This window comes from Carlito syrichta, unplaced genomic scaffold, assembly GCF_000164805.1.
Source record: "Carlito syrichta isolate Samal-C Ts95f unplaced genomic scaffold, Tarsius_syrichta-2.0.1 Scaffold128086, whole genome shotgun sequence".
In the NCBI taxonomy this organism is placed as follows: Eukaryota; Metazoa; Chordata; class Mammalia; order Primates; family Tarsiidae; genus Carlito; species Carlito syrichta.
Window position 1 is genome coordinate 196,847 of NW_007072182.1, and position 15,934 is coordinate 212,780.

The 15,934-nt window shown below is 37.2% G+C and overlaps 1 protein-coding gene across 1 annotated transcript in view; it reads left to right on the forward strand.

Moving 5' to 3' along the window:
* The first annotated feature begins 3,559 nt into the window (after positions 1-3,559).
* Positions 3,560-15,934, forward strand: part of USP32 (ubiquitin specific peptidase 32) — a 165,770-nt gene continuing 153,395 nt past the window's right edge. Inside the window, exon 1 of the mRNA XM_008048889.2 lies at positions 3,560-3,685. Coding sequence (XP_008047080.1) covers positions 3,623-3,685 — 63 coding nt within the window. The 5' untranslated portion in view covers positions 3,560-3,622. The remainder of the gene's footprint in view (positions 3,686-15,934) is intronic.

Here is a 15,934-nt window from a genome sequence, read left to right on the forward strand (position 1 = left end):
AGGTTTGATTCTATTTTATGTCTTGCCTAAATTTTTATTTTAAAATTTGCAATTTCACTATACAATGAACATTTGTATATATTCCTTATCTACAGATTAACCAAATGTCCATCTGTTTATTTTGATAAATACCATTAATTTTCAGTAAATATGGACCTGTGGCAACATTTTGGTGTCTGATAATTCTGTTTTGACTGTATACCAATAACTTACTTAATCTGTCCTCTGTTGATGGACATTGTTTACTTATTATAAATTGTTTATAAAGTTTATTGTACATTTCCCTTTGTTATAAATGAATACTTTTATTAGTCATCAATGACTTTTTTTTCCCCTCTGAGTCAGAGTCTCACTCTGTTGCCCAGGCTGGAGAGCAGTCGGTACGATCATGGCTACCATAACCTCTGCCTGTTGGACTCAGGTGATCCTTCTGCCTTAACCTTCCAAGTAGCTGGGACTACAGGTGTGTGCCACCATGCTTAGCTAATTTTTTACTTGATTGTAGAGACGAGGTCTCACCATGTTACCCAGGCTGGTTTCGAACTCTGGGGCTCAGGTAATCCTCTCACCTCAGCCTGCCAAAGTGCTGGGAGTAGAAGTGTGAGCCACTGCGCCTGGCCAAGATTGCTATTTTAAAAAAATATATTACTTAGCAGTCCTTCACAGCAGTATAGGAGAGTACTAGGTTATATTTCAGTTGTTGATTTTCTTGTCTTCTTCACTAGACCATGGGCAACCTAATTTGTTAGTAAAGTCATTAATGAAAATTAGGCATCTTAAAGAACTAGATATTTTAGTAGCTAAAGTTATCTCCATTACTGTGATTTATGAGATAAACTTTGTTCTACTTTTCACTTTCACATTCTGAAAATTAAAGAATCAAGTTATTATATTAGAGATGTTAATATCACAAGTTTAATTTTAAACAAATTAGGCACCTAATATTCACACTTTTCTCTAGCTACTTATTCAGCTATTAGTTCTTATTGTCTTATCATTGCTCTACATGTTGTTCAACCATGACCCTGCCTTCCTACCACAAGCACTTATTAAATGATTACTATGTACTAGGCACTCTTCAGTCTTTATCTTGCTGGTCCTTTCTGCCTTAACTTGATCAGTCTCTTCTTCCTGGCCTTTGGAGACTGTACTTTTCTGCTCCTCCTTTGACTATTCCCTGTCAATTTTCTTCTTCTTTATTTTTCTTTTTATTTTCTTTTTCTTTAGACACAGCAAACACTAGCTTCTTCCAGTTTTGTATGTCTCATTGTGCTTCTTACTCATGGTTATTATTTATTTATTTTTTTGAGTTGGGGTCTCATTCTGTTGTCCAGGCTAGATGCATTGACATGCTCATGGCCACCCCAGCGTCGACCTGCTAGGCTCTGGTGATCCTTCCGCTTCAGCCTTCCAAGTAGCCGGAACTACAGGCATGTGCTATCATGCCCAGCTAATTTTTGATTTTTTGTAGAGACTAGGTCTCGCCAAGTTGCCCGGGCTGGTCTCGAACCCGTGGGCTCAAGCAATCCACTCGCCTTGGCCTCCCAAAGTGCTGGGATTACAGGCTGAGCCACTGAGCCCGGCCCACTAATGGTTATTATTACCGTCTGTATACTTATGACTCCCGTTAAACCTCTCTTAATCTTTATACTCATAATGCTAAAAACTCAAATGTATCTCCCCACAGTCTCCTATATTCAGTTTGACCTTAAGAGAGTTTTTCATCTTTTTTTTCTTGACTTACTTGTTTCTAACATTCCTGCCTATGTGGTAACACGATTCTTCAAGTTTCCCAGTATAGAAACCTGCACATTGTTCTAGACTGCTTCTATTCTGAGTAAAGCTTCATGTTCTACTGACCTTTTTCTTCTATCCCCAACATAGCTCTTTTTCTTCTTGTAGTAGCAGCCTGCTTCAAGATTTGTTCTGTTCTCTACATTATTGGTAGAGTGAGCTATCAGAATTGTATCTGACTGTGTCCCTTCTTATGACAAAACAGAGTCTCTGTGACTTGGTCTTGCTGCCTCTGCAGGTTTATCATTTACTACTCCTTGCCTTGCTTATTTTGCTATAGTAACATAACATACGTCTCTGTGCATCATTTTACTTTGTAACAAACTATAATTTTTGCCTGGCATACCTTTTTCATTTTGCTTGGGTTAGCCTTTAAAATTTAATGCAATCCTCCTTTTCATCCAGAAGACTTCTCTGTTTTCTCTAGTATAGGTCAAAAATACCCCTTCTGTGCCTTCATTATGATTGTCGTTCTGACCACATAATATTAAACACTATTTATAAAAGCTTTTATAATTTTTTAAATAGAGACAGAGGTTTCTCTATATTGCCCAGGCTGGTCCCAAACTCCTAGCCTCAAGTGATCCTCCTGCCTTGGCTTCCCAAAAGGTGTTGGGATTACAGGCACGAGCTACCATGCCTAACCTATTTATTTCTTTGTCCTTGTGGATACAGATTGTCCTACCTAGTTAAAAAAGTAGAATTAAAAAACCCTCAATGCCTAAAATAATTGCTCAGTAATGTTTTTTCCAATTTTTTACTTTAAAGATGTGGGGTACAATTCAGGGTTAGGTATACAAATGTTCATTATGTAGGTACCCTTGTTAGTGAGGTGTGCCCTCTTCCCCCCCACCCCTGGCAGTTTCCCACTATGACCAATACTCTTCTTATAGTATTACAAAAATTATTCAAGGTCCGCTTATAAGTGAGAACATGTGAAACTCAGTTCTTTGTTTCTGTGATCACGCAGTACTATAGACTCTAAGTCCATCCAAGTTGCTGTGAAGTTCATAATTTTTCAGTAATTTTTAAATTTTTGATAGTGGATACCTAAACATCTTAGGTTGTTGGCATCATTTATCTATAAATTATTTTCCTTGTAAATGATGATAAAATCTAAGCTAAGCTTGGGGACTATTCTTTACATGGATAGATATGTGCTCAAAGAGTACAAATAATACAATTTTTTAAATCATAAAAGTAATGAATGTATTGCTGTTGAAAACATTAATATCAGAATCCAATAGCATTAAGCTTGCCTGGAAATTTAAAACATTTGTTACTTCCTTGCCCCTCCCTAAAATTTGCATGCAGATACTGGGGGTGCCAAAAAAATGTATGCACATTTTAAGAGGTATTATCTATGTAATACTTTTAGTTCACCATAATCAAAAGTGTCTGGACACTGATGATAACCACTTTGAGCACCTCTTGTAACTGCAGAAGACCCATGTGACTTGTATTAATCTTTTGTTATTGGTATATATTGAGTATTACAATTATAATACAGTTTTTCCTTTCTTAAAATTTCTGTACATTTTTTTGGCACCCTCTGTATTAAATTTTGTCTTTTGAAAATAATTGGTCAGGAATTGCTATATCTATTTTCTAACTTAGATTTGAAAATAATAAAATTATGGCAAAATATTGAGTTTGTTTTTCTTATCTGAAAGTAATTTTTCTTAGGAACAAGGATGAAAAAGATTTTGAGAGACTTCTTTTCTATCATTATTTCTTACTCATCTTCTATTTCTGAATTACAGTTACAGATGTAGAGCTGAAACGACTGAAAGACGCCTTCAAGAGGACCTGTGGGCTCTCATATTACATGAGCCAACACTGCTTCATCAGGGAAGTGCTTGGGGATGGAGTGCCTCCAAAAGTTGCTGAGGTAATCTTTGTGTTCTAGGTTTTCCTTTGAGTTAATTATCCACTGGCCTAAATTCTTGATCAGGGGGCCTCCTGGTCTTAACAGATTTAATTTTTCTTGCAGTTATTTTTCTTGCTGAGTAAACAGGACTTTCCTTCCCTTTCCCATGTATGTATGTATGTATGTATGTATGTATGTATGTATGTATGTGTGTATGTATGTATAGTAGAGATGAGATTTCCCTATATTGACCAGACTGGTCTTGTGGCCTCCAGTGATCCTCCTTCTTTGACTTCTCAAAGTGTTGGGATTACAGGTGTGAGAACTGTATGGACACATGACTGTATCTTTTGGTCTTGTTTTAGACCCCATGACTGTGGTTTTGTTTTAGAACACGATTGTGTTCTTAGAGGCCAAATGGGAGTACTGCAGAGCTGTAATTCTGCTTCTTTTGTACTTTTGAGCTTTAACAGCCACCAGTTATAATCATGGCACCATTTGTATGATTGGCTTCTTATTCTTACAGACTTCATCTTTCTTACATAAATTTTTTGTGTTTCAATATGTTTTATCAAGTATGTTTTATCAATTTTGTGTTAGAAAAACCTTTCCATATAGCAAAATCTTGTTAATTCTAGAAAATTAAATATTGTAAAATTAAACTAAATGAAATATGAGGTGACTGGAACTTATTTAAATTCTAGTAAAATTTTTAGGTAGAGATAAAAATGTGTTGATACATTCTTTTTCTAAAAATAGTAAGTTGAGCCAGATGCCATGGCACATGCTTGTAGTCCCAGCTATTTGGGAGGCTGATGCTGGAGTATATCAGACTTCAAAGCTACTGTGAGTTGTGATTGCACCACTGCATTCTATTCTGGGCAACATAGTGAGAACTTGTCGCTTAAAAAAATTAATATAAAAGTTTACTATGTATACAACAATAACAATTTTGACAGAAATTTTAAGCTTGGTATGTTATATAGAACCTTAATTTGCCATTTAAAATTAATGACAGATTCTGTTTCAAATCTGTGTTATGTGCTTTTGAGCCTGGCGATTTACATAGAATAGAGGTTGCATTTGTTGTTGGTTTTGTGACTTGTTTTTGTTTTTGTTTTTTTCATGGGTGATATATTCTGCATTATTTTTTTATTTTTATTTTTATTTTTGAGTTGGATTCTCACTCTGTCACCCAGATGGAGTGCAGTGGCCGCTCCCGGCCACTGCAGCTCAACCTGCTGTGCTCCGGCGATCCTTCCGCCTCAGCCTTCCAAGTAGCCGAAATTACAGGCATGCGCTACCACGCCTGGCTGATTTTTTGATTTATTGTAGAGATGAGGTCTCGCTGCCCAGGCGGGTCTCGAACCCGCGGGCTCAGGCAATCCACTCACCTCAGCCTCCCAAAGGCGCGGGATTACAGGCTGAGCCACCGAGCCCGGCTATATTCTGCATTATTTCTCTTACATATATTGCTGTGTAAATTATATACTTTCTTGTTCTGCCATTATTTCAGATTTATGAAAGGACTAGCATTTTTCCATAGTTTATTTTTTGGATTCTCTGTTTCAGTATAAATTTATCTTCTCATTTTCTTCTAATCTATTTTTCTTAAGTGTTAGTATAATGCAAAAACTTGGAATTTAGAATTTTTCATTGTAGGATATAACTAGCAATTTAATATGATAATGTAAGTTGTCAGTTAGAGGAAGACTTTAAGTCCATGCTAATTAGCATAGAATGCTTCCAAATTCAAATGTACACTAATGTTAACCTTTCTCTCCCCCTACTTACTTACTTTTTTTTTAATTTTAAAGATGTGGGGTACAATTCAGGGTTAGGTATACAAATGGTCATTATGCAGGTATCCTTGTTGATGAGGTAGTGCCCCCACTACAGTTTCCTACTACTGCCAGTCCCTTTCATACGGTATTATGATAATCGTTCAAGATCCGTTTATGAGTGAGAGCATGTGGTAGTACTCAGTTCTTTGCTTCTGTGATAGATCATTGATTATTATAGATTCTAAGTCCATCCTAGTCACTGCAAAGTTCACGATTTCATCCTTCTTTATGGCTGTATAATATTCCATCATGTATATGTACCTTTTTTTTTTTTTTTTTTTTTTTTTTTTTTTTTTTTTGAGTTGGAGTCTCACTCTGTTTTCTAGGCTGGAGTGCAGACCTGCTGGGCTCCAGCGATCCTTCCGCCTCTGTCTTCCAAGTAGCCAGAACTACAGGCATGCGCTACATGCCTGGTTTTTTTTTTTTTTTTTTTTTAATTATAGAGATGAGGTCTCACTATATTGCCCAGGCTGGTCTCCAACCTGTGAGCTCAGGCAGTTCTCTTGCCTTGGCTCCCCAATGTGCTGGGATTATAGGCTTGAGCTACCACACCTGGCCAAGTTTTAAATTTTGGTGGTCCAATATATCTGTTTTTCCTTTTTATCACTTATACTTTTAGTTTTATATCTAAGAAACCATTGCTTAACACAAGGTTACAAAGAATGACTCCTGTTTTCCTCTAAGGGTTTTATAGTTTTAGCTCTTATACTTAGGTCTCATCTATTAATAATAATTTTTACATATGTTGTGAGGAATCTAACTTCATTCTTACACATGACGATCTCCAGTTGTCCTGGGACCCTCTGTTGAAAAGACTAGTTTTTCCCATTGAAGACGTCACCCATGTCGAAAGTCAGTGCCCATAAGTGTAAAGTTTTATTTCTGGATTCCAGCCCATTGATTTATGTATCTGTCGTGTGACAATATGACATTGTTTTGATTACTGTGACTTTGTAGTACAATTTGAAATCAGAAAGTTATCATTCCTCCAAATTTGTTTTTCTGTTTTAAGATTGTTTTGATTATTCTGGGTCTCTTGCATTTCCATATGAATTTTAGGATCAACTTACCAATTTCTGCAAAAAAGACAGCTGAGATTTTGATATGAATTGCATTGAATCTGTAGGTAAATTTGGGGAATATTGTCATCTTAACAGTATTATGTCTTACAATCTATGAAATTAAAATATCTCTCCATTTATTTAGATTTTTAGTTCTCAATGATGTTTTATAATTTTAAGAGCAACAAATGCCCATCAACTGAACAAAATGTAGTATATCCATACAATGAAATAATATTTATTAAAAAAGATGGAGTGAAGTTTTCTAATGTGTATTACAGCATGGATGAACCTTCTAAACATTATGCTAAGTCAAAGAAGCCAAACATAAAAGACCATATGTTGTATGATTCCACTGATATGAAATGATGAGACTAGCCAAATCAATAGAGACAAAAGGATTAGTGGCACTTTGTGAAATTTTTAACTGATTTTTTTCTTGCTTACTTGTATGGCATCTGTATCTTCCTCTCATGCTTGCTATTGGAGAGTTAGTACATGTATCCTGCCTTTCCTAGGAGGGATCTGCCCTTACTGGGATCTCAGGCTACTTGTTTGCCCTGTGACCTCAGCTTTCTGATGAGGGTCAAGAAATGTTGCAATATGATGGTTTATCCAATGTTTTCTCATTTTTAAGTTAGGAGTAACACTCTTTTAGGCTTTCTACATCTAAAGTGAAATGGAACTCCCTGAAGCATCATTTCTCACTCTGTCTGAGCAAGTCTCACTCTGTCGCCCAGGTTGGAGTGCAGTGGCATGGTGACAGCTACCACAGCCTTGACCTCCTGGGCCCAGGCAGTCCACCCGCCTCAGCCTCCTGTGTAGCTGAGACTAAATGCATGGGCCACCACACCCTGCATTTTTATTTTTTTATTTTTGTGAGATAAGGTCTTGCTACATTGCCCAAGTTGGTCTCAAAATCCTGGGCTTAAGCAACCCTCTCACCTTGACCTCCCTGAAGTGTTGGAATTATACGCATAAGCCATCACACTCTGTCTGAAGCATCATTTTTATTGAATATTTCACAAATTTCATTTCACCCAAAACTGTTTCAAGAATCTTGCTCTGTCCTTTGGACTGTTAAGAGCCATCGTTGGTTAGAATAATCAAAATAATTGGGCAACCTCTTTCAGGTCTCCTTCCACTGTGGGAGCTTTTCTGTCTTCTTAATAAATCCTACTTTCTAAATAAATAAATAAATACATAAAATAATTGTTCTATGAGAGGGATCTTAATTTTAAATTTTACAAGACACAGTGATAGTTTGAAGCTTTAGTTTTAATGTATTTAACACCTTTTTTGTGTAAACTCTAGCATGGTATCACACACAAATAGATATTTTGTAAATGCTTTTAATGATGATGATGATTTCTTTTGCACTGTTATTTACTGACCTAGGCTTAAGTGAGAAAGGGTACTATGAGCATATGGATATTGATTAGTATGTATAATCTATTGTGTAAATTGTAAAGTATTACAAAGAACTAGATACTTCTGTATAGTTAATCTCTGTTATTTTCTCAGGAAAGGATATATTTATAGTTTCTAAAATAATAATCACAAAGAATGAGTCACCATTAAGCTCAGTTCTGGAACAGTTTCAGCATTCAGTAAAATGAACTTTTGGCTACTTTCAGACTTCTCTTTAAGACAGGCATGTCAGTAGAAAGACTTACCAGCTTTTGTGTATATTTGGGAAAGGGATGCAATTTATGAGTATAATTCATACTTTCAGAGTACAGAGTTATTTGTTAAATGAGAAATGGTACATTTTAAATAAAATGAAAGTACGGCGCTGGGCAGGTAGTTATAGAGCTTGAATTCAGTTTTAGAGGATGGATACTACTAGAATGGAGAATCTGTTTTCCACAGCCGCAGGGAGATCAAGTTAAATGATGGGATTTATAAACACAGCAATTAGTTGTGAAGCTAGGGAGAAGGGTCACTGCATTTGAACTTGTGAATTCTTTCTTAAAATGCTGCAGAGAGCTTGGGCCTTAAGTCTAGATAAAGAGATTCACCTACTCAGGTGAAATTTTGAAATTAGTGTTTTGAGACACAATAACATTATTGTAATATCAATATCGCTATAAAGAAAGCTACAGGAATATACAAGCTACTAATTATAGATAGATAAAACTTTATTCCCTAGCTATTCAGTGTTTTTCTTCTTTTTAATAATTTTTTTTATAGAGATAGGGTTTTACTATATTGCCCAGGCTGAGATTGATCTGGCCTCAAGGAATCCTCCTTCAACTTTGCAAAGTGCTGGGATTATAGGCATGAGCCACCGTGCCTGGCCAGTGGTTTTCTTTATAGTAAAAGCAAAAAAATGTATTTTTCAAGAGCAGGGAAAGGTATTTGGGGGATTTTAGTACAAAAGGATCATGTACTTAAAAGGACAGTAACTTTAGGATGTATTAATTAAGAAAGCCATGTAAGTTTCTAGATTATTTTCTAAACGACAGTAGCTTTTTATTTTTAGAGAAAAAAAGAGATATTTAAATTTAGAATTGAACTGATCTTTCATTTTTACTTCTCTGAAGACTTACTATCATCAATTCCAAGGCAGAGAGAGGCTATTTTAGATGAGGAATAAGAACTCGTGACAATAGCAATTTTTAAAACTTAAGCCTAGATCTCACTGGACTTACTGTTTTGAGGATAGATTAGTGTACTTAATATTTTGATGGACTTCTGATTTTACTTGTAATAGTAACCTTTTATTACTTGAATAAAATATTACATTTTATATTTAAAAATTGTTTTCTGCTTGAAATTAGACTTTTCTGAACCAAGACCTCTAACTCTTAATAATCTCAGTGTTCATATTTTCTTCAGGGTCTCACTCCCTCAGAACATCTGCTCCCTGCAAGTAAATTTAATAACAAAACATTTCCATGTAGATTAAATTTGGAATTGTTTATTGTTTTCACATTGACTTGAAAGTGGCTTTCAGTATTTTAAAAAATTGGCTAGACAAGTAAATTTACAGTAGCTACCCCTTAACTACTTCTCTTAACTAGAAACTCTTAAGTGCCTATCTTAGGATTGATTTCAATTCTGGATCACTGGGAAGTGTAGTAATACTACTCTACCTTTCTTTAGCCAACACTTTTTTTTCTCCTATCCTAAACATTTCTGTTATTAAAAGCTGCACCTGTAGTATGTAGCACAACATTTTATTACACAATGGATCATTCATTAATTGCTTATGTAAATCTTGTCTAACTAAATTCTGATTCTTGATGAGCAGACTTTATGACTTAAAAAAAAAAAAAAAAGTGCCCTGTCCAACCTGTAATCCCAGCACTTTGGGAAGCTGAGGCAAGAGGATTGCCTGAGCCCAGGGCTTTGAGACCAGCCTGGGCAACCTGGTGAGACCTTGTCTCTACAATAAATCACAAAAATTAGCTGGGCGTGGTGGTGTGCAACTATAGTTCCAGCTACTTGGAAGGCTGAGGAGGAAGGATCACCTAAGCCCAGCAGGTTGAGACTGTGGTGGTCATGAGCGTGCCACTACACTCCAGCCTGGGGGACAAGAGTGAGACTCCACTTAAAAAATAAATAAATAAATAAAATTTTAAAAATGCCCCAGAGTGCTATGCATATAGTATAAGCTTAATGAATATTTGATTTATTAATGCTTTCTTTTGAGTAATTTTATTATTCTACAAAATTCTATTAAAAGAATGACCAAGACAGTGACCAGGAGATCATATTCCTGAAGTCTATTAACTTTGCAATTTTTGAATACATAGCCTTTTTCTAAATTAGAGGAAGCTGTGCATTATAAGCAAAAGCCGTATTAGAATCTGGAGTGTTTTGAGACAAAGTGATCAACATGTAAAAATGAACAGCTGATTAATAGGATATTTTTCCATTAGTGTTCGTGAATTTGTGCTGAAATATTTATATTGCATTTAGGTGGTCCCTGGGATTAAGAAGCTGCATTTACTAGGTGGTCTAGGTTTTTGGGGGACTATCACAGATTAGTTATTTGTATTTGTTTTCTATGGCATTGATTGTATTTTTGCTTAAATCCCTTTATTTTGGACTTACTAGCATTATGGGCTGACAACTGTTTTACAACACTAACCATTGATTATTAGCTCTTAATGTTATTGATTATTGACTTAAATATACTCAATAACATTTTATATCAACTAGAAAAAAGCAGCCAACATTTTTATTTGTACAGTAAATCCTGATCTTGACATTATAGCTGACAGAAAGAACACCCAACAGGAAAGTGGTTTGAAATCTTCCCTTGTAACTAGAATCTGTAAAATATTTGCTGGTCTTTATGTGGACTGACTTTTTGTTCACAGTGTAACATTCATGCGAGTTCTTTTTTTTTTTTTAAGCTTAGAAAATACAGTTTATGCTGGACTCAGTGGCTCAACCTGTAATCCCATGCTTTGGGAGGCTGAGGTGAGTGAATTGCCTGAGCCCACGGGTTTGAGACCCGCCTGGGCAACTTGGTGAGACCTCATCTCTACAATAAGTCAAAAAATAAGCCGGGCATTGCAGCACACATCTGTAGTTCCCGCTACTAGGAAGACTGAGGCGGACGGATCGCTGGAACCCTGCAGGTCGAGACTGCGGTGGCCAGGAGTGGCCACTGCATTCCACTCTGGGCGACAGAGTGAGACTCCAACTCAAACAAAAAAAACAAAAAAAGAAAATACAGTTCATTTAAAAGTAAGAGAGACAGGGGGAGAAAGAAAAGATTCACCTTCCCAATGTAGAGGGCCAAAGCCAGGAAACATGCATGGCCTGGCCATAGTTCAAAGAGCACATGGCCACACCATAGCTCAATAAGGCAAAGGCCTCATGCTAGTTCTTAAATTTCATTGTCTTTCGGTATTTCTTTTTGTAAGGCAGGACAAGAAAGACTCCAAGGGTTCTATAAGATGACAATAATATAACAGAGTATATCACTCTCTTCTTGTAAATGTACATAAACATATATGAACTTTTTTTTTTTTGAGTTAATGTTTCACTCTGTTGCCCAGGCTGGAATGCAGTAGCATGATCACAGCTCACTATACCCATAACCTTCTGGACTCAGGTGATCCATCCGCCTCAGTTATCTGAGTAACTGGGACAACAGTTATGTGCCACCACACCCAGCTCATTTTTAAATTTTTTTTATTTTTTGGTAGAGACGAGATCCTGCTATATCTGGACTGGTCTGAAACTCCTGGGCTCAAGCAATTCTCTTGCCTTGACCTCCCAAAGTGTTGGGATTACAGGCATGAGCCACTACATCCAGGCATGAACTTAAAAAAAAAAAGTGTGTTATTGTCTTGATACCCTTAACTGCCAAGTTTTAAGCTAGAACAGTTTTTACGCGGTTTTATAAGCTATTGAAAAATGGTTTATAGTAGAAGAGCTGACATGTCATCAAGTATAATGGGATTAGGAACTCCTTGTATAAAACATAACATCAAGAACATTATGTAAATTATGAATGTTCTCAATGGTATACCAGATGTCAAAGAAATTGTTGACTTATAGTCTAAAAAACTATGCTACAGAATATAAGACTGGGTGTGGTAGCTCACGCCTGTATTCCTAGTACTTTCAGAGACCCGAGCATTGTTTGAGCCCAGGAGTTTGAGACAGTCGACAACACAGCAAAACCCGCCTCTAAAAAGAAAAAAGATTTAAAAATTAGCTGGACATAGTGGTGCATGCCTGTATTCCCGGCTACTCAGGAGGCTGAGATGGAAGTATTGCTTGAGCTCAGGAGTTTGAGGCTGCAGTGAGCCGTGATCATGCCACTGTTACTTCAGCCTGGGTGACAGAGTGAGACCCTGACTCAAAAAAAAAAAAGAACTTATGTATAGTCATTTATTTCAAAGTCTTAATGTATTAACCGAGCTGACATGACTGGTGTAGTAGATGATAAAAATAGTTGGAATCCTGTTTAAATCAGTCTTAGTAAGACACTTCTATCCTTGATTGGTACTATGAGGTAAAATAAGGTTGATTTAATTTATAACTGGCAGTGTTAAAAAAAAAAAAAACTCTACCAAAATTTAGCTGTTTGACTATGGAAGTTACAGAATTCAAGGAGACTACAAGATCTGTGTGACCTCCAACAAGAGCACATGATCCATTGCCCACTTCCTTAAAAATAATTGATACGGCATAAGACTAAGGGCGATGGAAGACCACAAACAGGGTTATTCTCCCAGGGTACAAAACCTGAACTTCTAATTAGGCTGACCAAGAGACATACTCTGTTGTCCTGGCATTTTGCCTTTACAACTGACACGTGTTTTTCACTTTTCCCTTTTCTGAATGGAAGTTTCTATTGTGATTATACTTTTTCTACTCCTTTATATAATACATGTAAAGGAAGAAGTATAACTTGTCTTTTAGTTTATAGATCACAGACCACAATGAGTCACCTTAGACTTAGTGGAAATAATTGAACATCACCCAGAGTCCTTGGGACTTGAATGCAGAAACTGAATGGGGTTTGGTGAATGTCTTCATTAGGGATGGAGATGTTTTCTGTGTGCAAGAAAGATTTTATGTGCAGGAATAAGGCATATTTTGATGAGCAAATATAGACACATGCTTAATATTTGCAGGGATTGAGGCAAGAAAATAAATGGAGACATCATACTATGTTTTAAAAAAAAAACTGTTGGCCGGACTTGATGGCTCAGCCCGTAATTCCGTGCCTTTGGGAGGCTGAGGTGAGTGGATTGCCTGAGCCCGCGGGTTTGAGACCTGCCTGGGCAGCGAAACCTCATCTCTACAATAAATCAAAAAATCAGCCGTGTGTGGTGGTGCATGCCTGTAATTCTGGCTATTTGGAAGGCTGAGGTGGAAGGATCGCCGGAGCCCAGCAGGTCGAGGCTGCGGTGGCCAGGAGTGACCACTGCACTCCAGTCTGGACGACAGAGTGAGACTCCAACTCAAAAAACAAAAACAAAAACAAAAAACTGTTAACTAAAACATGTTTGTGGTAGATTGTTTCTCAGATAGCCATGGCATTCCTTCCCATCCTGCTTTTTTGCAGTGTGGCTTTGCCATTCCTTGCATTAAGTGGTTCAACCTATTTACCCTCCCCATTTTCTGGGTTGTTCCTGATTTTGATTTGGGCTCTAGAACATTGTAGCAGTGTGATTTCTATGCCTAGGTCTTAGGAGAGCTTTCACCATCCCACTTTTGCCAATCTTAAAAGCCGACTGCCATGCAAAGAAGTTCAAGATTGTCTCTTTGATGAGAAGAAAACACATGGAAAGAAAGGCCATGTTAAAAAGAAAGAAGAGCAGGGCTCGTTGGTTCAGCCTGTAATCCCAGCACTTTGGGAAGCTGAGGTAAGTGTATTGCCTGAGCCTACGGGTTAGAGATCAGCCTGGGCAACTTGGCGAGACCTTGTCGCTACAATAAATCAAAAATAGCCGGCAAGGTAGTGCGCACCTGTAGTTTCGGCTTCTTGGAAGGCTGAGGCAGAAGGATCGCCAGAGCCCTGCAGATTGATGCTGGGGTGACTGTGAGCCAACAACTGCATTCTAGCCTGGGTGACAAAGTGAGACTGACTCAAAAAAAAAAAAAAAGAAGCATCCTAGTTGGCTGCCAACACCAAGACTCCAAACACATGAGTCTTGAAGCCACTTTGGAGTCTCCAGTCCCAGCTCCTCCCACCTTGCGGAACTGTCCCCAAAGGAACAATAAAATGATTATTGTCTTAACTCTCCCCCTCCTCCCACAACAGTAGAGAAAGCAACTAATATTTCCTAAACTTGGATGAATGTAGAGGGAAAACATCTGGATTCTTATCCTTTTCCTCTCTCCTGCAATACTCAGGTGGAATAAATACAGCTACATTTTATTGAGTATCTAATATATTTTTATTTGTAGTAGAAATGGAATTGTTTTTGTATTGTGCCTTATAAATGGTAGTTACTATCATTTAGAACTGTCATCTTTGACAGTATGAATTATTATATTCAGTATTTAGATTAGAGAGGAGTTGCAAAATACAGTTGGACTTTATATATTTCCATATTTTCATCAAGTTATAAGCATGCAAATCTTTCCTTAGTGCACTTCTGAATTTAATTCCTTGATGCTTTATTGTTCCTGAGCATATTTTCTTTTTTTTTTTAGATAAGTAATGAATGTTTTTATTGGAAAATATTGTTGATTTATTATTAATCAATATTTTTTTATTATGGTTTTATGGGGTACAGTTAAGGGTTAGGTGTACAATTACGTTTCATTCAGGCACCCTGTTGATAAAAGGTGTTTCCCCATCCCCAGACAGATATTTGCTACTGTTAATCCCATCCCCCTTCCCTCCCCATAGTTTCCCAGTACCGTCAGTCATTTTCTTATAGTATTACATTGGATATTCAAGGTCCATGATATGAGTGAGAACATGTGACACTCGGATCTTTGTTTCTGTGAGAGGTCACTCAGTATTATAGACTCCAGTTCAATCCAGGTTGCTGCAAAATTCATGATTTTGTTCTTTTTTATGGCTGCGTAGTATTCCATCGTGTATATGTACCACATTTTTTAAATCCAGTCCTCTTTTGACGGGCAGCATGGTTGTTTCCAGGTTCTTACTATTGTGAACAATGCTGCGATAAACATACGTGTGCAGGTATCTTTTTTATAGAGTGATTTGAGTTCTTCAGGGTATATTCCCAGTAGGGGGAATGTGGGGTCATATGGAAGGTCGATTTTTAGAGCTTTTAGGAATCGTCACACTGCTTTCCACAGAGGTTGCACTAGTTTACACTCCCACCAACAGTGTAGAAGTGTTCCCTTTTCGCCACACCCTCTCCAGCAGCTGTTATTTTCTGAGTTGTTGATAATTGCCATTCTGACTAGAGTTAGGTGGTATCTCAGTGTGGTTTTGATTTGCATCTCCCTGATGATTAGTGAGGTTGAGCATTTCTTCATGTGTTTGTTGGCTGCTCGAATGTCTTCTTTTGTGAAGTGTCTGTTCATATCTTTTGCCCATTTTATAATGGAGTTGTTTGTTTTCTTCTTTTCAGTATGTTTCAGTTCCTTGTAGATCCAGGATGTTAAGCCTTTGTCAGACCTAGAGTTGGCAAATACTTTTTCCCAGTCTGTAGGCGTCTCCCTGCTCTCTTGATAGTTTCTTTGGCTTTGCAGAAGCTTGTCAGTTTAATAAGGTCCCACTTGTCTATCTTCTCTCTTATGACCTGTGGGTTTCGGGTTTTGTTCAGGAATTGGTGCCAGTTCCAATTTCCATGAGGGTATTTCCTTCCTTTTCTAAGGTTCTTATGGCTTGAGGTTTTACATTTAGGTCTCTGATCCATTTGGAGTTAACCTTTGTGCATGGGGATAGATAGGGGTCCTGTTTC